General features: G+C 50.7%; 1 protein-coding gene across 1 annotated transcript; it reads right to left on the bottom strand.

Annotated features, from left to right (window-relative positions):
- Positions 1–254: 254 nt before the first annotated feature.
- On the bottom strand, positions 255–22,025 carry LOC134015157 (casein kinase I-like). The gene is given in 10 exon segments (XM_062454512.1): positions 255–2,908; positions 6,580–6,692; positions 7,852–8,023; positions 8,405–8,553; positions 9,081–9,182; positions 9,185–9,247; positions 9,542–9,770; positions 10,776–10,924; positions 13,307–13,417; positions 21,528–22,025. Coding segments are annotated over 10 exon segments (1,215 nt in total). The 5' UTR covers positions 21,604–22,025; the 3' UTR covers positions 255–2,857.
- Between the last annotated feature and the right edge of the window lie 1,956 nt (positions 22,026–23,981).

Below are 23,981 nucleotides of genomic sequence, written 5' to 3'. Positions count from 1 at the left end.
GATGGTGGTTGTCCTACGCCAACACTGGACGTTTGTGGAGCATGTATTTGGAGTTAGTGATATCCATATTGATCAGAGTTGGAAATAGAGACTGTGGACTCGTACAGGTTTCTGGAAGTGCTCCGAAACAGGAAACTAGACTGGACGGACAACAGTAGTAATGGCTCAGGGAATGGAAGTCATCGTGGCCGTTTATGCTTCTGAATTCTGACCCCGCACAGTGGGGGGGAAAAAAGTCTACACAGACGCGAATGTACAAGTACTTATTAATTTATTTACACAATTTTAAAATACACAAATACAGTGGCATTACAAATGAGGAGCAAAAAAAAAATATTGTTCATGGCGAGATTCCATGGCTCCCCGCGAGCGTTGCGTGCTCAGACGCCACCCATTGTCTCCACACCGCAGTGTCCACCGCAAATCAAAATCAACCAAGTCAAACAAAAGAGATAATTGTGAGGGGGGGGGGTGGGGGGGGGGGGGGGGGGGCAAATGTGATCCCACATGAAGGGTACTTGTTTATCATCACCCACATCTGCAAGAGAAACAAGATGGGAGCTTCTTTTTTTTTTCTTTCTCTCCCGCAGGGAGACCAATCGAGGATCAAAACTACGTTACCCGGAACTACAATGGAGCGAAGCATTCCGAACCCCTCCGTACACTACCTTCATTATCATCAAACTACACGCATACAGTGGCTAATGCAGACATAGTATTTCGCCATTCAGTAGGCACATCCTATATACACATACGAGAACAGAGGACTTGCTAAACTACCCCATTCCCCTAGACGACAGAACTCGGGACTGTTTTACTACACTGAATGATATGGCGGTTAACACGGTACTCGATATCACCTTGAGAAGCTGTTGCCGGTGTAAAATGTGACGACATGCATGGTGCCTCAATGTCTTTCTTGTGACAACCCATGGTAGGCCTCGCGAAGGAGATTCGAGGGTAGGTGCTACCGATTATTAGAGGTGGGTGGACTGGGGTCCACTGAAAAGGTTGACTGAAAAACCAGCCAGGATCAAAACCAACCCAGATCCATAGTGACGTGCAGGTGAACCTATCCTACTCTCTGCACTGCGCTGACCAACTGTCACTCAAAGCCTAATGCCTTTTTTAACATCCAATAACCTTTCAAAAAATAATAAAAAATAGACTAAAACATATTGCCATTTTTTCCAGGTTCAAATAGGTACATCAGACTGGGGTTTACTAATAGCTGACTGTCAGTTGAGATGGTTTATTTAGAAAGAGTAAGAATGCATCTTACTGGATGTCAGTCTGCCAGTGCTGGTCTCAGTTCCCAGGTCAATGTGAGTGACGGGTGACTTCAACCAGTCACTGACCCTTCAGTCTTAACCCCTCCTCCAGGCTGCTATACATCCCACTACATGCCAATACACACCCCACAACCTCACAAGTCTCCTATCCACACACGCTCACACACAAACCCTTTAACTGACCGCTAAGGGTCAAGGGCGAGAATTTAAAAAAAGAAAAAAAAAAGAAAAGAAAAAAAAACATCTTTACATCACAAGTGTTTCACAGCTTTTAGACCCAACACGCGTTGCCCTGGAGACGGCGGCGAGGGGAAGGAGCATGTTCTCATCTCCATGTGGACGACACGCCATTCCCACCCATCCTCAATGTACACAAAGGGGCAAAAACCCTTAAACCAGGACTAACAAGAGACAAACATCAAGAAGAGATGGTGGATTGCTTTTCATCAAGTCTAAATATCAACAGAACGCACTTTTATGTAAACGCTTTACACACAAAACTTCCCGCCATTCCTCCCCGAAGAATGGACTCCCCTTAAGAAACAAACATTGAATTGTGGGACTTGGAGTGTTTTTACAACACAGCCCTGTTGTACTGACCCTTGAAATTGATGCTCAGAAGTTACACACAGTTCAGAAGTTGTACTCGCAATATCAATTCCTGCCGCCCGCCTCACCCACCCCCCCCCTCCCCCCTTTATTTTTTCTTCACAAAAAAAAAAAAAAATATTAAAGAGAATCCAAGAGTGAAAACATGAAACCCATGCTTCCGAAACACCATCCATGTTCACAATTCCCACCGTTGAGACACAGGAGGATGAAAACAAAGCCGATGTACTCACGAGAATGGAGCCAGTACAAACAAAGTTGTTAATCTGCTAAATACAACAACAGAAAAACTAAAGGAGGGAGAGCGGGAGGGAAGAAAAAGCTCTGGCGACAAAACCAAGGAGAGAAACAAAACGAATGGCTTAGTCGGCGCAGCAGCGCAAGTCGGCTGGCTCTGAGTGTGTGTGTGTGTGGTGGTGTTTTGCGTTGGGGAGGGAGAGCTGTTGTAAGTGAGAGAGTTGCTGGGGGAGTGGGGGGCGTCAGAGCAGGCTGGTGTGCTCCCCCCCCCCCCCTGTAGCTGGTGTCCTCCAGAGAGGCAGAGGGGGGGGGACGGGGGACGAGGAGGGAGGGGTGGGGGAGAGAGAGGCTGCTGTGGGCGTGCCTGGTTGTTAAGGCAGAGAAGGAGAAAATCCAGCCCTGCCCCCCTCTCGTTCACAGTCAGGAATCCCCTGACGGTGATAAAGAGCGTGGCCAAACACTCTCCTAAGTGTGTGTGGGATTGTTTGAGAGCTGTGTGTGTGTGTGTGTGTGTGTACTCAGCTAAACTCAATGTATCACCGCTCAGCTGATGGAGACCAACTCCCCCTGCTGTCAGATTGGCCGGCGTAGGGAGTCGATTGCTTTTAATTGGTGATTGCCGCACAAGTCCTGGATTGTGTGTGTGTGTGTCATGGTGTCATGGTGTCAGCCATGGGTGAAAGGCCCCTCCGTGACAAGGCGCAGGCGTGTGGCGAGGCTCATCGGGGGGCCGCTGACTGCAGGCCGCTGGGGGTGACACGGGACAGCGCCTGGACCGGAGGAGGAAGGACAGTTAGTACACACACACACATATTCTCTTTAAATACAGTGCACTCGGTTTAGGGTGACCTTAACGCTTGCCACAGTCTCTAAAGGGAATACGAAGCATCCATTTCAAGCGGTGTGCTCGACAAGTGATTTTCAGTGTCTCACCATCACACAAGACTGGGCGGCAAAACGGACAGTGCACACTTCAGAGGTTGTTGGGTGAACTAAGAAGAACACACACACACACACGGGACAGGAAAGCATCTGAATATCCAACAGAAATGCACCCCCTTCCATAGGTCATGGAGAGACAGGGCCACATCCCCACCCAGGGCCACACCCACCACTCTGGTCAACCACAGGGCTTCAGCTCCATGCATGGGACAGGGGAGAGGGGAAAAAAGAGGGAATAATGTCCACAGAGAAGCTAAATTGACTCTCCTGGGTGGGACAGACCCTGGCAGCTCTTAACCTGACACGACGAGGGATTCTGAACAAGGAAATCAGGGGGGGGGGGGGGAACTGATCGGCGGGGACATCGAGTCCGGCCGATGTTGCCCTGTCGATTCTGGCCTCCAGAGGGCGTGTGTGAGACCAGCGAGTTCTCGGGAGGTCAGGAAAAACAAAAGAAGCAGGCCCTCTGTGACACGTTCACGAGGCCGATCGCTTCCTGGAAGACACCGATAAGCAGCAGAAGTGTGGATGCGCTGCCGGGGAAACTAAACGGCTCAAAACAAACATATCCACCCCGTCCTCCCAGGTCACACCTATGCTCGTTCACTTCAGAGCAAAGAGGGATTACGTGAACGGCAAGCTTGCCCTGCGAGAGGACGATTTGCGCCTCGTCACACTCGCTTGGCCGGAGGGGAGAAGCTCGGCCATCTTAGATGCTCGAGGATGAGTAGGCTCCCACTTGATGAAAGATGGGATTGTTATTCTTAGAAATAGTTCAACTTTAGTATTTTGACTTAATTTAAGAATCGTATATGTTTAGTGTTTTGCACCTCCCTGCCACAGTAAATTCCGTGTTTGTATAACATACATGGCGAATAAACCGAATTCAGATTTTCTTTCTAGAATGTTCTTCGGGGTCGATAAAGTGAACTGAGGGTCTTGTGATTTGGGGGATCAGGGCTGTGGACCTGTCTTACGGACATTTCTAGAACGGTTGCTGTTTAAAGAGCTAGTCCATGAAATGTACTAGCTCTTTCATTTGAACACGAACACAGATGTCCGAATCCATCTGCAAATTGAAAAAGTACTACGCCTGAAATGAGACGGTTGTTGCTTCGGAGCACCACTTGGCACAGACACATTCGTCAGTCTCTGGTGGCGGAGAGTAGAGAGTCATTCAGGAGCGTTCACTCAAAAACAAGTCCTTTTTTGGCAGCTCCAAAAGAGCAGCGGGTCTTAGATTTGACCTGTTAATGCAGCAGATGGACTTGAGTTGGTGGATTAATGCTGAACAAGGACTGCAGTCTGTCTGATACAGGGCTGCACATCTCTCTATCTACTGGTCTGGAAATACAAGGCAGGAGGAAGGGGAGTGTGTCTTATTCCTTTCTTCTATGGATTAAGTAAGGAGTCAGGTGGCTGAGCGGTTAGGGAATCGGGCTATTAACTGGAGGGTTCCAGTTCGATTCCCGGCCGTGCAGAATGACGTTGTGTCCTTGGGCAAGGCACTTCACCCTACTTGCCTCGGGGGGGAATGTCCCTGTACTTACTGTAAGTCGCTCTGGATAAGAGCGTCGGCTAAATGACTACATGTAAATGTAAGTCAAACCAGTGTATGAGGATGAGACCGTTCCAGTAGGGCAGGTGTGTGTGTGTGTGTGTGTGGAGGGGGAGGTGACAGCACACCCACACGGACGCTTTGTCCCAAAACATCGACCCTCCCCCGACCCCTGCCCAACGCCCAGGCCTGAGGAGATGGGATCAGGCCCGATGCCACATGTTGCTTCAGCCGGTCGTCAGAGCGTCTTGACTAGGAGGGTGTTGGAGGAGGCAGGGGGAGGACCTAGGAGAGTCAGGTTTGGGACTGGGCCTGGTCACTCACCCGGCGCTGCCCCTTCACACCAGCACGTGGCGAGCCGCTACTTTCCCGGCTGATCGAAGGGAATGCTATTCTGAGTTGGGTGGGCGGGGAGGAGGGGCGGGAGGAGTGGGAGGGGCGGGGGGGAGGGAGGAGACAACCAGTTGTGAGGAAGAGAGGAAGTTAGAGGCTGAAGGTGGAGGAACGAGTTCAGAAGGAGCTGTCCAAAACCACAACAACAACAAACAAAAAGAATGTCAAATGTTTGAAAGACAGGTTCGACACACTCCACGGAACTTGGTTTGTTTGTCAAGATGTGAGGAATTTTCACCACTCACATCTCATTGTTATATATATAAAAATTATTATAAAATAAAACAGTCGGCACGGCCAGTTCCCCACTCCTTCACACCAGCCGGAGTCACATGAGGACGTGAGCCCAGCTCCACACCTGCCCTCAGCCCCACAACCTAGATCCTTAAAGTCTACAACAGAGAACTCGTCTATGGAACGGTTCTCTTCTGTGTTCCAGAGTTTGGGCCTGGGCCTCAGCTGGGTCTAAAAGGCCTCAGACCTGGCCTTGGCCTCTAACAACAGGGCTGCCAGCGTATGTGTCCAACCATTGGGCCTGCGGCACCACTCTGTCCCCCACCGGTCCTGTTCTTTGAAGTTTTCACTCGTTCGATAGCTAGTGCTAGCTAGCTAACTTTTTTCCATAAAAAAAATAAATATATATTTTACATCAATTTTAACTGACCGGGAAGGCGACACGTATAGTATTCTACCTGCGCGCGTTGCTGTCTCAGGAATGTCGAACAAGTGAAAATGTCAAATCATAGAGTAGATTAAATTGGTTTAAATAGGCCTAAATACAAAACTGCCTACCTAGCAACCAAGACAGTTTCCCGCTAGCACGCGTAGCTATCTCAGGAATTTAAGGTCGGCATAGCGACGGACACGTCCCTGCATCGGCACGGCATTGTGACGTCAGGTAGGACAGTTTTTGGCACCCGGACAGTTTTTGGCCTGAAAGCACCACTCACATCTGGAGGTGTGCTTGACTCCACAGCTGAGGGGGCAGGGCGTGGGGATTTTGGACGTAGGAAACAGGGTCTCTCATTGTGTTCGACGGCCGTGAAGGGTGTTCGAGGAACGGAAACTGGACCACCTCCACACCGACTCCGGCTCAACCGCACGACGAGCGCTCAACCCGCTCCCGGACGGTTCCAATTCCTGACCGTGTACGCAAGCGGTTTGGGGGCAACCGTTAGTCATGAGGATGCAACGACAAGTGTTTAAAAGAACTCGATTTGAAGACTTTGACAGCGTTGGCGCGGGGAGAACACATAGACAGACTGTCTGGCGCGTGGTTCGGTCGGCGTGGGGCGAGTGTGCCTCGCTCCGGGTGCTGCCGCGGGACATGGGGAGCCTCCCGTTGGGGCGCACCGGAGCTGGTCTTAGTGTACCTCCCCTTGATTACACGCGTGGGCATGGAGGGACCCCACGCGTGCCAATATAAGGAGGACAGGAATAACATCCTAACTTTCACCCTGTCTGGAGTCCCATCACTGGGACTGCTGCCCTGTGAACAGGCAGGGTGACTCCTCTGTGTGTGTGTGTGTGTGTGTGTGTGTGTCACACCTGTGAGGTGGACATGCGGGAGGTGTCCTGGCGGCCTGTCAGGTCCGAGGAGGAGATGTTGACGGGGGCTCCGCGGTGCAGGCGCATGCTCACCTTCCGCTCCCGCTCCATACCTGGGTGAGGGGGGGAGAAGCAGGGGGGGCGGGGGGGGGCAGAGAGAGGGAGGCGGAGGAAGAGGCGAGAGGGGGGAAGGGAGATTAAGACGCGCCCAGGTGAAGACACCACGTTCGAGGGTGAGCGGCAGGCGACACGCTGGGACCTCGATCAGCGTTTCCACCGTCAAAGAGAGAATCAGAGAATCCCCCCGCTAATACCAGCGGCGTGTACCTAGCGCTGCAAACTGCTCCTCAGACACCCTGGGTCTAGCACCTAGCGCTGCAAACTGCTCCTCAGACACCCTGGGTCTATCTGGGCCAGGAGGAGGCGGCACACTGGGATCCTCCCCGACATGTAGAGACCCTCCAGCCAGCAGAGACACGCCGCAGGGTGGAGTCCCATCACTGGGACTGCTGCCCTGGGCAGCCTGGGCTCTGGAGGCGGAGAGGCACTCTCCTCTCATGATGAACTTTAACAGGGCCAAGAGAAGGAGGGAGGGAGAGAGAGGGGGGGGAGGGTGAGAGAGGAAGAAAGAAAGAAAAAGAGGGAGAGGGAGGGAGAGAGAGGGAGGGAAAGGAAGGGAGAGAGGGGTGAGAGAGAGAAAGAAAAAGAGGGAGAGGGACAGAGAGAAAGAGAGTAAGGGAGAGAGAGGGGGGTGAGGGAAAAAAAAGGGAAAGGGAGGGAGGGAGAGAGGGAAAGGAAGGGAGAGGGGGGTTGAGAGAGAGAAAGAAAGAAAAAGAGGGACAGAGAGAAAAAAGGAGGGAGGGAGAGAGAGGGGGGGGTGTGGGGTGTGACGCACACTCTCTCCCACGTCTAACCGCGAGCTTTGATCATCCACCCTGGTTTAATGGAGCTGACGTCCGAGTGTTGGTGCCGCTGGAATCTCACACTGCCGCCCGGCCCCGCTCTCTCCCACCTTCTCTCTCCCTCACACTCGAGCTATACATCTGAAGGGCGCTTTGGAGCTTGCGTGCGTATGCAGCTTGTTTGAAATGAGAGGGCAGATGTGACGGTTTAAATATACGAACAAGAGTATAGTGTGTGTGTATGTGTGTGTGTGCGCGTGTGGCGGCACAGCCAAAAAGGCTACTCCGCCCACTTTCTACGCACGTCCTCCCCCCCCCCCCCCCCCTGGCGTTCAGGGGTTCCCATGCTGTGGTGAGCCGGGGCGCTCACCTGTGTGTGAGGTGGGGGTGAGGGGCGAGGGCGCCGCCACGTCCTGCGGGCCCCCCCGGGGCCTCCCGGACGCTGAGGGCATCCCCCTGGAAGCGGGGTTCCTGCCCTGCCGGAGACGGTCCTCGCGATCTCTCCTCTCCCTCTCGGCGTCCTCCGCTGCCCTGTTGGCGCCCTGCGCACACACACACACACACACACACACACACACACAGTGAGCACACTGACAAAATGGCCACCGCCAAAATGGCACGGTCATCAAATCAGTTCGGTGGACATTTCTATAAAAGGACACCAATCTATAACCTCCCCTTTCTCCTTCAACGACCTTCTGGTTCCCCTAACCGTCATTATACTGTTAGGACTATATGGAGGGGGAAATCACCACCCACAAGCTCCCCACAGTCAATCACTGACTAACGGTTGAATGGTCCTCAGCACTCTGCACTACAGCCAATAAAAAAAAAAACGATAAAAAAAAAAAATCTTTACGAACATCGTTACGCTCCGAAAAATCAAGCGGGAAACGCATGGGGCCACGAACGAGGACACTCACAAACTTGAGCATGTTCCAGTCGAAGACGTAGTCGTAGGAGAAGCCCTGCCTGTGGAACAGGTTCCTGAAGAGCTGCCGCAGGTACGAGTAGTCGGGCTTGTCGTCGAAGCGCAGCGAGCGGCAGAAGTTGAGGTACGTGGAGAACTCGGCTGTCGGGAGCGGGAACACAAGCAGGGACACAAGTCAGCTTGGCAACGTCATCCTGCATGTTCACTTGAATTCAGAATCAGAATGGGTTTTATTCGCCATGAAAGTTTGCACAGACAAGGAATTTGCTTTGGTCGGAATGTGCATACATTAAACATATAGGAATCTTAAATTTAAATATGAGGACTAACTATTTCTAAATGTACATAACTAGCAACAACTAAGTGGAATTTGAATTAAAGTAAAAAGTACAATAAATATAAAATAATATATAAGTTTTTACAATATACAAATACAAAAAAAAAAATATTACAAGAAAATACAAACAATACAAATGGTACAAGATACAACTTGTGATGCATCGAACCCTTAAGGATTTCAAAAGCGTCCAACCATGGATCTTGAATCAAAGAGAGGCATTTTGCCTCAAGAACGGCCCGGAATCAAACATGCTTGAGGAATCCCTCCCAAGACGCGTCAAGGCCCCCACACGGACGACCTCGACTCGGCCGGGCTAGCCAGCACTTACAGGGGTAGCCTTTGCAGAGCACCTCGATGGGGGTGGACATCTTCTTCTCGCTGATGCGTTCGTACTTCTGCCTCTTGGTGGCGGCCTTGAGGCCCTGCCAAGAGAGCCCAGGTTGAAGTACATGAGGACGTAGCCCAGAGACTCCAGGTCGTCACGCCTCGACTGCTCTGTGGAGGGGGAGAGGAGGGAGGGAGGGAGGGAGGGAGGGGAAAGGAGGGCGGTGAGAAGACTTTCAGGGAGGACAAACTCAAAAACAAGCTACTGTGGAAGGGCTAGCATTCAATTCTGATTGAACAGTTGGAAAAAAAAATGGGAGAAATAAATGGCATTCCTCCGAGTGTGCAGACAGGCGGTGTGTTTACGTGCGCGGTGCGCCTACTCTGCTGGTAAATACACCCATGCCTTTCTTCCTGGAAGATCCCACATCATGTTTGTACTGTCATCCAACCCCCACGCCTTACCGATGCCCAGGTGTGTGTTGATGGAGGCGTAGCGGGCGGTGCCGGTCAGGTTCTTGTTCTCCCGGTAGGGGATGTGCTGGTGTGTGCGGGCGTCGCGGTACTTCTTGGCCAGGCCAAAGTCGATGATGTAGACCAGGTTGCCCTTCTTGCCCAGCCCCATCAGGAAGTTGTCCGGCTTCACGTCGCGGTGGATGAAGTTCTTGGAGTGGATGTACTCGATCCTGCTGATCTGGTGATTGGATGTGGGGAGAGGGGGACGGGGAGGGGGGGGGTTAGCGGACGGGTTGCTGGGGATGTGAGCCCGGGCCGCGTGGTTCGGTCGGCGTGGGGCGAGTGTGCCTCGCTCCGGGTGCTGCCGCGGGACATGGGGAGCCTCCCGTTGGGGCGCACCGGAGCTGGTCTTAGTGTACCTCCCCTTGATTACACGCGTGGGCATGGAGGGACCCCACGCGTGCCAATATAAGGAGGACAGGAACAACATCCTAACTTGGATTGGAAACAAAGAAATACTCCAACACAATATTCTATACTAATATTCTAAACTAGTATTTTTGGCCAGGCCTCAGCATACATGGTATGGTACGATCGCCCAACCTTCGATTTGATTTAAAACCATTTCTAGGAGTCACATTTAATAACAAAATGAAATATAAGGAATATGTCGGGGGTCAAATGAGTGCAAATAAGATGACGATGGATGAATGTGAAACTGCAGGACTGGTTTAACAGGCTGAACCTGTTAGGCTTTTGCCCTGTTGAGGAAACAGGACTGATGATCCATGCAAACCAGTCACACTCTCCATGCAAATAGAGATAACACGAGACAGAGAGGTTAGTCTCTGATAGCTGGAGGTGTAGGAGGAGGGAGGGTGTAGGAGGAGGGAAGGTGTAGGAGGAGTGAGGGTGTAGGAGGAGGGAGGGTGTAGGAGGAGGGAGGGTGTAGGAGGGTGTAGGAGGAGGGAGGGTGTAGGAGGGTGTAGGAGGAGTGAGGGTGTAGGAGGAGTGAGGGTGTAGGAGGAGGGAGGGTGTAGGAGGAGGGAGGGTGTAGGAGGAGGGAGGGTGTAGGAGGAGGGAGGGTGTAGGAGGAGTGAGGGTGTAGGAGGAGGGAGGGTGTAGGAGGAGGGAGGGTGTAGGAGGAGGGAGGGTGTAGGAGGAGGGAAATGTTATTATGTGGCCGTCTGTTCTGGTGTTCCCTTCCCTCTCCTCCCTCCCTCCCTCTCTCTCCGTGTCTCACCATCTGGTCAGCCAGCAGCAGGACGGTCTTCAGGCTGAACTTGCGGGAGCAGAAGTTGAAGAGGTCCTCCAGACTGGGCCCCAGCAGCTCCATCACCATCACGTTGTAGTCCCCCTCCGCTCCACACCACTTGATGGTGGGGATGCCCACTGGAAGAAGAGGGAGGGGGAGAGAGAGAGACAGCCAAAGATACCGAGGGGAGAAGGAGGGATGGACAGAGAGAGAGAGAGAGGTAGAGAGAGAGAGGTAGAGAGAGAGAGACAGAGAGAGCGAGAGAGAGAGACAGAGAGGTAGAGAGAGAGAGACAGAGAGAGCGAGAGAGAGAGACAGAGAGCGAGCGAGAGCGAGAGAGGGAGCGAGAGCGAGAGACAGAGAGGTAGAGAGAGAGAGACAGAGAGAGCGAGAGAGAGAGACAGAGAGAGCGAGAGAGCGAGAGAGGGGAGAGACACACACTTTAGTTATTTTAGACCTCACAGACAACCAGAGTCTGGATCCGATGGGTCGCTCTAGAGACCAAACTGACCCCAGGTCCCTGCATCACACCACCACAGTCACAGGTAACAGGAGTAGAAGTCTGAACACGAGGAACCAGCGGGACCAGCCCGGCCACCAGAGGGGTGGAGAGGAGACCCCGCACCGCACACGGTGGGAAGGCTGAAGGTGACTTTGAGGTCGACCGGGGGGGAAGGGTGGGGGAGGGGGCAATAAAACACGACGGTCTCGACCTCGCTGTCGTCAGAGGCCGAGAAGGAAAAGGGAGAGTGAATCAATGATGGTGCGCGTGTGTGTGTGTAAAAGAGAGAGAGAGAGAGAGAGTGGGGTGGTTCTGGCAGGGGCTATAAACCTGACACGCCGGCGGGGGAAGTGACCTTGGAGGTGGTCAGTGTCACTGCTTCTCTGCAGGCCCTAGGTTCTATCCCAGCCCTAGCCCCAGGCCAGCCCTAGCCCCAGGCCAGCCCTAGCCCCAGGCCAGCCCTAGCCCTAGGGACAGCGCCTGGCCCTGCAGAGGGTGAGGGGCTGGTGTGTGACTTGAGGGACCGTGTGAGAGTGTGTGTCTATTAGTGTGTGTGAGAAAAGAGACTTGTTTCTCTTGTTAGTCAGCCTAGATACTTGCGAGCACACACACACACACACACACGTGAGGGCAGGCAGAGCCCCCCCCCCCCAGAGACAGCTGGTATAGTAGTAGAGACAACTGCTGACGCTGCAGACCCTACTACAGTCACACACACCACACCCTGGAGCTCAGCACCGCAGGCGGCACTCTCTCGACGTCAGCTACACACACACACGCACACCCACACAGACACACACACTCCAAATATATCTCTCTGTCTGGGTCATCCTCCTTGTTCCAGCCCTTTCTCCCACCATCTCACGCGCTTACGAGGCAGCGCGAGGCTGGTTTTCCGGCGAGGCCGAGTTCGTCTGGCGCCCCACAAAATCCAGGGTGGCTATGTAGGGCTCAAGGCCATAGTGGGGAGCACACTCTCAAACGGACTTCCTGGCTTAATATAGGCCCGGGACTTGCTCTCACGTGGGTGACAGCAATACGTCTGGCCCTCCGCGGGCGAAAAAGGAAGCTGGGAAAAGATAGGATGCAGCTGTGCCCCAAGACGTTATTTGGAGTGTACGTACACACACGTGTATGAATATTCATAGCCTGTATAAGGCCAGAGAAGATGGATGTGCCTGAGAAGAGGAATGTCGAGTCTCCCCTCCCCCCTCTGACACACACACACCTCCCTCTCTTCATGCCTCCCCAGGCTCACACCATCTGGCCACAACTCGGAGAGAGAGAGAGAGAGAGAGAGAGAGAGAGAGAGAGAGAGAGAGAGAGAGAGAGAGAGAGAGAGAGAGAGAGAGAGAGAGAGAGAGGGAGGGAGGGAGGGAGGGAGGGAGGGAGGGAGGGAGGGAGGGAGAGGGAGAGGGAGAGGGAGAGGGAGAGGAGAGGGAGAGGGAGAGGGAGAGGGAGAGGGAGAGGGAGAGGGAGAGGGAGAGGGAGAGGGAGAGGAGAGAGAGAGAGAGGGAGAGAGAGAGAGAGAGAGAGAGAGAGAGAGAGAGAGAGAGAGAGAGAGAGGGAGTGTGAAACAGACATAATGGAAGGAGATGTGATGGAGCGGCAGGAGAGAAAATGGAGAGATGAAAACAGATGAAAGAGGGCGAGGGATGAGATGGAGCTGGACGCAGAGATGAAGAGGAGAGAGGGGGTGCGAGCGTGTGACGTCCGGCCTGTTGTGACGCGGTGGTGCCAGCGTGTGTGACGTGGTAAGGGGGGCGTGAGAGAAGCCTAGAACCTTCCAGACAGCATGGCGCGAGAGCCAACGCAAATCCCCGACTTCTCTCGGGAATTCGGGCGAATTCAGAGATGCTAGGCTGGACTGGCAGATGTCATTTCCTGGTCGCGACAGAGGTGCCGGTTGGGGGCTCTGTCGTACTGACCCGGGGTGGTACGCTTGGAAGGTAGGCAAGGCAGGAGTACGGCGTGTGTGTGTGTATGTGAGAGAGAGTGTGCGTGTTGGGGGGCGTACCTCCTCCCTGCATCATTTTGTAGATCTTGCTCTCGATGTGGAGCTGGGGGTGCTTGGTCTTCACACATTCCAACTTGATGGCCACTTCCTCCCCCACAGATATATCAGTACCTGGAGACACAGAGAGAGAGAGGAGGGGGGGAGGGAGGGAGAGAGAGAGAGGGAGGGAGAGAGAGGGAGGGACAGAGAAGTGGTTAGTATTCAAGGTGATAATATGTCAATATTGTCAAACAAATGTCACATTTCTTGGTGGTGTGGTGTCAGAAGCGCTGGTTAATAAACGGGTCTAGATTTATTGAAATGAGAATGGCGGTAGGCATGTCGCTTATATATAAATATATATATATATATATATATATATATGTATATACATTATATATACATATATGTATATATAAATAACACACACACACACCTTAAGTGTGATTACGGACTGAAATGAAACATACTCCATAGCGAGAGGCTTTGCCGGAACGAGCGGGACCATTATGATACGCGTGTCACTATCAAACACGCCCCTACGGAAACGAGGCCTCGGCATGATTGAGACTTCACGGTTCCTGGTGAGAGGTGGGTGAGTCACCCCTGCCCCCCCCCACCCCTCTCTTGGCTACAGAGATAGAACATTCACTGCCCACATACAGTTCCTCCGTGCAGCATTCACATCCATACCATAACGGAGGAGCTAACAACCTCATCCACCCACCCCAACCCTCCGCCGGCACATAACGCCTAAAAACCTGCCCCCCATTAATCACCCTAAGCCCCCACAACTTATGCAAATGAGCCTCCACAACTGGGACCCAACTCGTGTCGTTTCTATGGACGGCAGGGGTTGTGTGTGTGTGGAGGGGTGCGGGGAATGTGGCCCCCGGAGGCAGTGATTATGACATGTTAAAGGGAGAGCCCCACCCAGCCCCTCCCTCTCCTCCGCATGCCCGCTGAGTCCTTCAGTGGCCCCACCCACCTTCCCATGGTAACCAACCCAACAGCCAGCCAGGTGACGCAATCATTGTCGGCATAGCTATTAAACCACACCCTATGCATCACAGCTCGTGCATTATATTTGGTGGGGTAGATTTTCTCTCATTTTTTCTTCGTTCTTTCAATCTACACAAAATCACAACAAGAGCATGTTTAGTCTTTTTCCAAAAAAGCCATCCATCCCTGAAGTCTGGTGTCCCAGGCTGGACCATCTGGGTCTGTGGTCTGGATCTGGGCCTGGGGTCCTCTGGGCAGGATGGTGGAACAGTAACTCAACACCAGGTTATGTAACGGCCCTTACCAGACACGGCACCGCGACACACCTCCTCTCCGGAGCAGAGACGCCCAGTGTTCCACTGGCCTGAAGGCTGCCTGTCAGCCTGCCTCGCTCAGAACTGACTCCTGTGTGTGTGTGTGTGTGTGTGTGTGTGTGTGTGTGTGTGTGTGTGTGTGTGTAATCTTTATATCCCTCCCTGGACAACTGGCTGGAAAACCCCCCCACAAAAACGATATTGACTTCAGTGCGTGTGGCTGATCAATCGCTCCCCTGAAGGATTGATCTAAACGTCCATCCCTGGTACCCCCTTAGCTGGGGCTAGCACAGACACGGGGCTGAAAGCTAATCACTCGATGCAGCCGAGGTGCAGTTCCAGCTCTCCATTAGCGCCCGACGCACTTTGACTCCAGGCTGACGTCAGCGCCTTCGTCTCCTGGCTGGAGGGTTGAAACGGTTTTGATCCGTACCAGCCCAGTTCACAGGTGGGATTGACTTCTCTCGAGCAGAGAGGTAACCCGTATCTTGTGTCTGACCCCAAGGTCAACACAGCGTGTGTGTGTGTGTGTGTGTGTGGGGGGGGTAACTATACGGAGCTAAGCTATCGCTCCTGAGACAGATCGTGCTAAAAGACGCATGGTCAAGCTCCCCGTTCCTACACCCCAGAATGACACGGGCAGGACTGGAGGGTCTGTTACCCACGCGTGCAGAGTTGAGAAGAGGTCGGACGACACTGCCCGGAGTCGAGTTCCAGCCAGACGGAAGACACAGGCGCACACAAACACACGCTGAAGGATATTAGCATAATGCATCCGACAGCGGACGTCTAGACTTCAACTCGGCCCTACTCACATCTGGTAGGGAGACAAACGGAGACACACAGACAGTTAATGTCTGTTTGCTGAATTGTGATGTTGTTTAAGGAGAGGAAGGTTGTTGTTGCTGCTGTTATCTTGACAGGAATTTGATTTGTCTGGACACATTCAAAGAGGGAATGCTAACCCTCCTCTTACCATAGGCGTGTGTGTACGTGTGTGTACGTGTGTGTGTGTGTGTGTGTGTACATGTGTGTGTGTACGTGTGTGTTTGTACGTGTGTGTGTGTACATGTGTGTGTGTGTACGTGTGTGACAGCCTGCATACTGATGTCTCCAAGGCAAGACATGTTTGGGCACGTCCCTCCACACAAAAGACAAACAAACCCTCCTAACCAGGAAGGCTGCACTGCCATCATGCAAATCAAAAACGCGGCTTGCGCTATCGCAGGCCATCAATCACGCCACGAGGCCCTTGCCCAGGTACTGAGCTTCCTGAGGCCCCGGTGCCCCTGCCCAGGTACTGAGCTTCCTGAGGCCCCGGTGCCCCTGCCCAGGTACTGAGCTTCCTGAGGCCCCGGTGCCCTTGCCCAGGTACTGAGCTTCCTGAGGCCCCGGTGCCCAGGTACTGAGCTTCCTGAGGCCCCGGTGCCCCTGCCCAGGTACTGAGCTTCCTGAGGCCCCGGTGCCCCTGCTCAGGTACTCAGCTTCCTGGCACAGGAACGCCCACGACAGACACTCGCGCCGTCGTCGACAACGAACGACGACAACAACATTCCCCTTCGTCCACACAAGCAAGCAGCTTAACTTTGGCTTGATTTTTCCATCAACCTCGTCCTTGTTTCCACTCCCTCTCCCCCTCCTCTTACCCCAACCCCAATTGAGTGTCTCAGCCAACAAAAAACGGCGCGAGGGGGAGGAAGGGAGCCGAGCAGGAACCTGTAACGTTATGCAACAGCAGATGCTAGCGGCCAGAGGTCCGCTGTGGCGAGCGCTGTGCAGGACAGAATGAGGAGGGAGAAAAACAAGTAGGGATTGTGAAGTGGTGCAGTGTGTGTGTGTGTGTGTGTGTGTTACTGGGACAGGAGAGCTCCACCAGGCCTGGTGTGACCAAGTCCTGCGTGTAAAACCGCTTGCCTGGGAGCAGCCCAACCGTGCGCGCCATCATTAAAATGATAAGATACGTTTTTATATAACAGTCACGAATGCCAACGAGTATGGGGGAGACTGTTGCTCGGTCATACACTACATTCTTCACCTCTGAAACCCGTATCTCGCCCGGCAACCCGGGTTTAAGTTCTCTGTGCTGAGGTAACCCTGGCTTTGTTGTCTAGATCAATGGCCTCTCCCCTCTGCCGCCTCCTCTCTCTTCCTCCACCCCCCCCCCTCCCTCCTTCCCCTGCAGGCACCTGGGTCTAGTCTGTCCCCGCCTTATCTCTCCCTGTCCTGGGACTCGGAGAGAGAGGGGGGGACGGTGGGTGTTCTGGAGGACTGTTTGCAATCAACTCAGCCATGCGTTCAGAACACAGATCTGTGACGAGGCCATGAATGAAGCCCTATAGCACTTGGGGTTACGCAATGAGAGGGGGGGTGGGATAAGGAACACTATGGAACTTAGATTAGATTGAATAAAAACACAGACACACACGGAGAAGAAGAGACCGCCTGAATGTCATGGATACGGAATCTCTCCGGGCCTGCCTGCAAAAAAAGACTGATTTATCATCGTTAAGAACACCTTGGACAAACACCACCATTGTAACTTGCAGCCATTAGTCACTTTGTTCCAGTTTCAACTTGTCATTTGAACAAAACCCCCAAAAAACAATGTCTACACTTGACATTTAATAAAAAGAGGACTCCCTTGGTTCTGGTGATGAAAAAGGAGAACAGTTCCCTGCTGCGGGAATTTAGCGAGCGCTATGGCTGAGAATCGATGCCGCTGTGCAAGCGCCTAGCGGCACACTGCGGAGCGTTTGCAAGTTTGGCAAGCGAACGCACGACATTGCGCTCGTTATGCGAAGTTGTGGCTAGTATCCCAATCGTTTCCTGGGAACATGGGGGAGGTCTTCTACGCATCCAGATGCTCCTTCTGTTGTCTTGTCGGCTAGGTTGACGCATGGGTGGGGGGGGGGGATTAAGAACCTTGTGCCCCTATCCTTAATGGGGGTCTGTTGTTGTACCAAAGCATGAGAGGAAGGGGGGATTCAGGTTATGCTGTACGGAGGTAAAGCTAGGCGCAGGACAACGGTGTGTGTGGTAAACAAAGCTGACATGTGTGAGTGCGTAGCTGCACTGGCCCTACAACCTGGACAAATAATCAGCCATACACCCAAAAAAGGCCTGGTGTAAAGTCTGCTGACACTGGCAAACCCCCCCCCCACACACACACACACACACACACACACGTGTGTATGGCACAGCAACAACGTACAGCAAGCCTCCAACAATCTTTACATAAGTAGATGAGCAACGCGCACACACACACACACACACACAGGGCTGAACAGAGTACTGTTGCATAACACAGCTTAGTAACTGTGAAAACTCACAGACCCCTGGTTGGGCAAACGCCAGGAAATGTTGCGACACAATCTCAAAGATGGTGTCTCCAACATGGAGTCAAGATAGGTTGGGCAAAAGGGGGGGGAGAAAGGGCTAAGAGAGGGGACAGGCGAGAGTTGGAGAGAGAAAGGGATAGGGGTAGAGAGAAAGAAAGAAAGGCGAAAGAGAGAGAGAGGCGAGAGAGAGAGAGAGGCGAGAGAGAGAGAGAGAGGCGAGAGAGAGAGAGAGAGAGAGAGAGAGAGAGAGAGAGAGAGAGAGAGAGAGAGAGAGAGAGAGAGAGAGAGAGAGAGAGAGAGAGAGGCGAGAGATAAAGAAAAGAGATCAAGAAAACAGACAGAGTTTCATGGAGTGCTGAGGCAGCCATTCAGGGGGAGTTGGCACACAAACAGTAAACACTGTGGCTGAGGACAACCTTCTCCAGCTTGGACATAAAGTCAACACGTGTCCTCCTGCCCCCACGCCTGGGAGGAGATCCTTCAACAACCTGGCCGGCCTTGAATCATACACAGAGTCACTATGGCTGGAAACCAAAGTCTGTCAAGGCAATTTACTTTAATTGAAGGCTATTTGACTTTATTACATTTCATCTGTTGTGAGATCATAAGTACAACTGCCAGAAAACGTTCACCAAAAGGTAGATTGACTACAACCTAATGATTGGCTGTGACAGTGACAAACGCCTTTCTGAAGATCGACTTGTAACCAGTTAACTCGTTGATCTCCATGCTTGAAGATGCATATTCTATACAATCATGATAGCCTGTGGCCAACGCCCTCTCCGACGCTGCAGAGCACAGCTCCGTCCATCTGTGGTCACTAGATCTCTGGATAAAACATTCAAAACGCAGAACGAACGGTAACCTCACCAAAGTCTGTTGCCCAAAAAAACACCCTGAGAACACACTGTGCTCACCACTCGGAGACCCCTAATAGATTCCATCTGCTGTCAAACTATGACCACATCGAAACCCACGCGAGCGAGAACTACGACACATGGCGCGTGGACGGGGTGAGGGCTACGCATCGAGCGTCCAATAATCCATCCCCTCCGAGAAAGCTCTAGGGGTCGGGTGAAAACGAGCGACCTACTCCTAATGGAGAGCAGAGGACTCCATTTTGAAAGGGTCACCGAGTGCGCGAGCTGCTTCTAACAGTTCTGGGCCTCGGGCCACGTGGTCGCTGTGTATCTAGCAGGGTTACATCACAACCCAGTTCCCAGTCTTTGAAAAGGAGAGGTTTTCTGTTCCATCATGCATGGCTTGTGCACGTAAATAAAAGAAGGGGGGGGGGGGGGGTAGGGGGGTATTCTAGTGCTGACAGTGGTGGAGAACTGCTCACGCCAGGGTATTTCTCCCCCCCCCCCCACACTCTGAACCCAACCGAAAGGTCACAGGGATGGTGTCAGAGGTGAAATGGTATTTCTTCTGTTCACTCTGTCTTGTAATACCTCCGGCAGTCAGCCAGGTGTTCTGTTCTAACGTCATGGGAGTGGAGATGACGAACGAGCTCCAAGGTCCAGGCCTCCAGCCAGACCCTGGCACCCTTTAGCCAGCGTGAGGCCACCGTGCCGGGAGCTAATCTACCACCAGGGCTGTACAAACATGCAATAAACACAGCCAGCCTGCCAAGGTTGTATTTTCCCTCTGCTCAGGAGCGGCCAGCTAGCTAGAGGAGAGACGATACGGGTGACGTTGTTTTAGGCCACGAGTCGCTTCCTTATCTCCTTTCCTCAGCGGCTGCCAATCGTTTGTTTGTAAACCGGCGTAGAGCACTTCCTATCTATGTTCCCTCAGCTAAGAAAGAGGACCTGAGAAGGAGAACAGGAACTGAATGATCAGAAAAAACGTACGTAGACACCAATGTTTTGCAGAAATGTGCTACAGTAGGTCATGTGACATCAAATCTAAATGAAACCCAGACCAAGGTGGTCAGACACAGGCTCAGATTTGGCTTAGATTTCAGTACACACCTGGGGCCTGTACCATGAAGTTTACAGAATAAGCCAGGCTTATGTCAGGGAAAGTAACCCACTTAAGCCTGGCTTATTCGGCAAACTCTCTTCATGGAACAGGCCTCTGCACCCATGGATAAAGACAAAAGGAACCTGCGACAACCAAATTTGGACACAAAACACTGGTCTCAACCAAATCACTCACCCCTCCACCCCACCCCTTCTCTGGTTGACAAAACCCACCAGTAGCCACTTGGGGATGCGACAAAAGAGTCCCTTTCACCCCCTGACAGTGGCTGAAGGACAATGAGGACCAAGGCTGGTCTGTCAATCGTGACAGGCCCTGATCTCCTATCTAATGAATCCCAAGCCTTCTCTGAACCATAAAAACAGAGGAGTAAATAAGAATGACTGACCTGATATACAGGCTATATAACTTGAGGGCACCCCTTTACTGGAAATATCCTTGTAAACGTGGATAGGACCATATTAAATAGTCACCTGTTTCATGTTTATCAACAAGAACTAGGCCATATCAATAAATGGAAGCTGAATAAAATATATCTCATTTAAGAAGTTGAACTAAATGATGTTCTTATTTACCGTTACTGTTTGACTTAGTAATTAGTCTGTTTGACTTAAGTAATTATGCAACATATTGACATTTTATAGACATGGGCTACAGCCCTGGAGAGATCATTTCAGAACATCCCTCATGTTCGTGACAATTCACTTCTCTTGATTGAATCCTGGCCTTGACAATGAGCAGGACAACAGGATTATGTCAACTGACACGAATATCCTCATCGTGCCGGATTTCTGGTGTGAACCATATTTCTAGCAATGTCACCATGGGTTTCCAGAAGCCAACAGTGAGATCTTAAAGAGCAGCGACTCCATTAGCTTGGTGAGCAAAATAATATTAACCTTGGCTCATCATGGATCGATAAGTGGATCGGAGTGCAGTGCTCTATACACAAAATGTGGACTACTTGACTAAATGTTAAATCCTGTAAATAGAAACTACAAATTCTCCCGCTTGTGTTGTGTGCTATGCTTAGCCTACACAAGAAAGAAACGATTATGCCTTGATTGAAAACTATCCCAGTTGACTGATTTTGATAGCTATAATTAGGGACTGATAGCTGACTGGGTTTCCCGGCTGTGGCTACCATCACAACCCATTAATGGAAGCTTCTAATTCTAGCCTTCATTCATGACTTGGTTCTGGTGTCTGTGATACTTCATTGGCCAGCTAACCAGTTAGCAACAATGCACTGGAAAATAAAATGTAGTATCACAGGCTGAGACAAACCAAGCTATTACTGTAGCTATCTAATTCACATTCCACATTACGTTACGTTGCTAGCTAAATACAATATAATATGAATTTTAACAATTGGCTTATTCAAACAATGCTAAAATGCCAGCTAGCTTTAAACATTTCTATTTTCAATCGAATCAGCTGATATAACACTGAGCAGCTGACAATAGTAGGTTGTGAGCAGCCAACAGGATATCTAACTAGTTAGCTAGCTAGCTAGCATGAACTAGTCAATAAGGATTTCTTGCTTTTTTGTTTATTTTTTAGAATTCTGTGTGTAGAGAAAGCCTTCTTGCAAGCACTACTTACCCAGATAAATATCTCCAAAGGATCCACTTCCAATTTTTCTGCCCAGTCTGTATCGGTTTCCCACTCTCAATTCCATGACTGTAACTTCAATTTCTGGCTAGCAAGCAAGCTCGCTAGCACAAAAATATCGGATAAAAGTCCAATGATGTGTGAGTGTAAACAAGTAAACCGAACTTTAGCACAATTCCTCCAAGTTAGTGCAATTTCTCGATCCTTTCTGTCACCTGTGTCTCTCAATACAGTTGCTTCAGTCCAACAATCTACTTATCTTTCACCACTCGTTTTAAAATTCTCCTGATATCACAAAATCATAATATTTGGCTTATTTTAAAGATAAACGTGTGTATTTTATGCTCTTGCTATTTGCGATACAAATTTAGCAATTTAGCCCTTGGATGAAGATGGATTTTCAGGACGTTGCTCGTCTATTTTCTGTTAGGTTTCTATTGAGTCTCTGCTTCTTTCCATATGAGGCTGATCGGCAAACTGTTGAGTTGGTGACATCACTTCCCCTAGCAACGGCAGGCCTGGGCCAGGCCAAGGCAAAGGGGGAGGGGAGAGGGCTGGGTTACCCTCCACAACAAAAGCAATGGATTGAATCAATTTCCTTTGTCCAGACTTTAAACTGCAATACAATTATATGTGCATATAATATGCTAACACATTGTAAATAATGAATGAATCTCCTCAAAATAATAGCAAATTAATCCCTCCATAATAATAGTTGTAGAACCCCCATTTAAATGTACAAGTCTAAACAAAATGATTGATTCAGATCTCATGTATGTTTTATATTGAGGAATGGATAGTCGTGGATTAAGCACTGTGTGAATAAAAAGTCTTTATTTCTCCTGTTATCCCTCTTCCTGGTTGTTAGGGATAATCTCTCTCTCAGCCATCTCTGTCAATATAATGTTTCTCCATCTTGTTGATCCTGCTTTGGAATTATCAACCAGTTTACAGGAGACAGCATAGGTTTGGTAGAGCAATCCAATCCAACACCATGTCCCTGTATATGAAGAACTTCTGAAATCGACTGCCTATGAGCATCACTTTCTCACAAATCCTTTCAGATGGAATTCAATTATTCGTGTTCAGACAGAGATCGGTCTTTTTCCACGGCCAAATAGGCCAGACAGGACGTGTTGTGGTGACATCGTAGTGACGTTGATGGGGGAGGATGATTAAGCAACCCTTACAGGCTTAGCTGAAACTGGCAAGGCAGGGTGAGGAAACTACTCTCGATAGACTTACATGGAAATTGGGAACATTTTATGTGTTACGTGACACACCTTACGGAATGAACAAGTGTCCTGGAAAATGTAAGTATGCTTTGGGGAACTATAGTTTGGTTCATAAATCATGTACTGGATTGACAAGACCTGACCGTGTTCATCCACACGCCAACCAATGAATGATTAACTTCCACAATCCCCGTGTTTTGGAAAGCAGCTGTAACTCTTTCTACAGAAGCCTTCCTTCCTAAGCCTCGCTTGGAACACGACGTTCCCCCATCCCACCCGTTCACCCAGTCGTTCTCATTTCAAGGTAATTACTACTTTGAGGAAACTAAACCACCAGCCATATCGCCTGTCTATAGGCCCTCAGTTGTACTGACTTCTACAGTTTGGTTAACGGTGGCAGCATGGTGATACACATGTGCTTCAGCTGTGCTCCCCAGATTGAGCTTCTTCTGTGAGTGAATTTGGAGTGATGTGTATCCATTCTGCTCCGGCGAATGTAATCCCTGAAGAGTACAGCTGCCGTCTGTTTCATCCTAGTCTGACAACAACACAAATGGTTAAGTACACTCTGGTATCCCAACAGTGATTCAAATACATTTCCCAAATTCAAGTGAAGGGTGCACATGCATGGGAATTGGGAATGCATGCAGAGACAGTTTGACACATACATGAGGTGATCCAGACACACACACCTACACAGACACACACGTACATTAACACACACACACACAGCCACACAGACACACACGTACATCAACACACACACACAGGTCATGGAAAACAATACAACAATACAGGCACGATATTATTCAGAGGATTTTTTATAATCCATTCATAGTGTAGCAACTGTCATTAGATTATCCCCACTTTACATGAATTCTGCCTTTGCACATGTCAATGTTCATCCTGAGTAATAACATGGACCAAATGGCTCCAATATGCATTTGAAACAGATTACATACGGTATCTTCTTGAAAATGAAAAAGAAGACCTAACACCAATCAGAGCGGAAACATACAATTTTCTAATCTGGATACAGGCTAAAATTTGACCTGTATTCATCCAATTTTGCTGCCATACCATTTCAATTTTCAAACTGGGTCTGAGTGAATGTTGCTCAAGCAGTAGATGGTTAGAGTCACGTTATCAAATGTGCAGATGATGTTACGTGGTTATGCACCGACCTGGATCATTTTCAATTCAAGTCAGT

This window comes from Osmerus eperlanus, chromosome 2 (assembly GCF_963692335.1).
Source record: "Osmerus eperlanus chromosome 2, fOsmEpe2.1, whole genome shotgun sequence".
Lineage (NCBI taxonomy): Eukaryota > Metazoa > Chordata > Actinopteri > Osmeriformes > Osmeridae > Osmerus > Osmerus eperlanus.
Note: the sequence above shows the minus strand (reverse complement) of the source record. Positions and strands in the feature narration are given on the sequence as shown.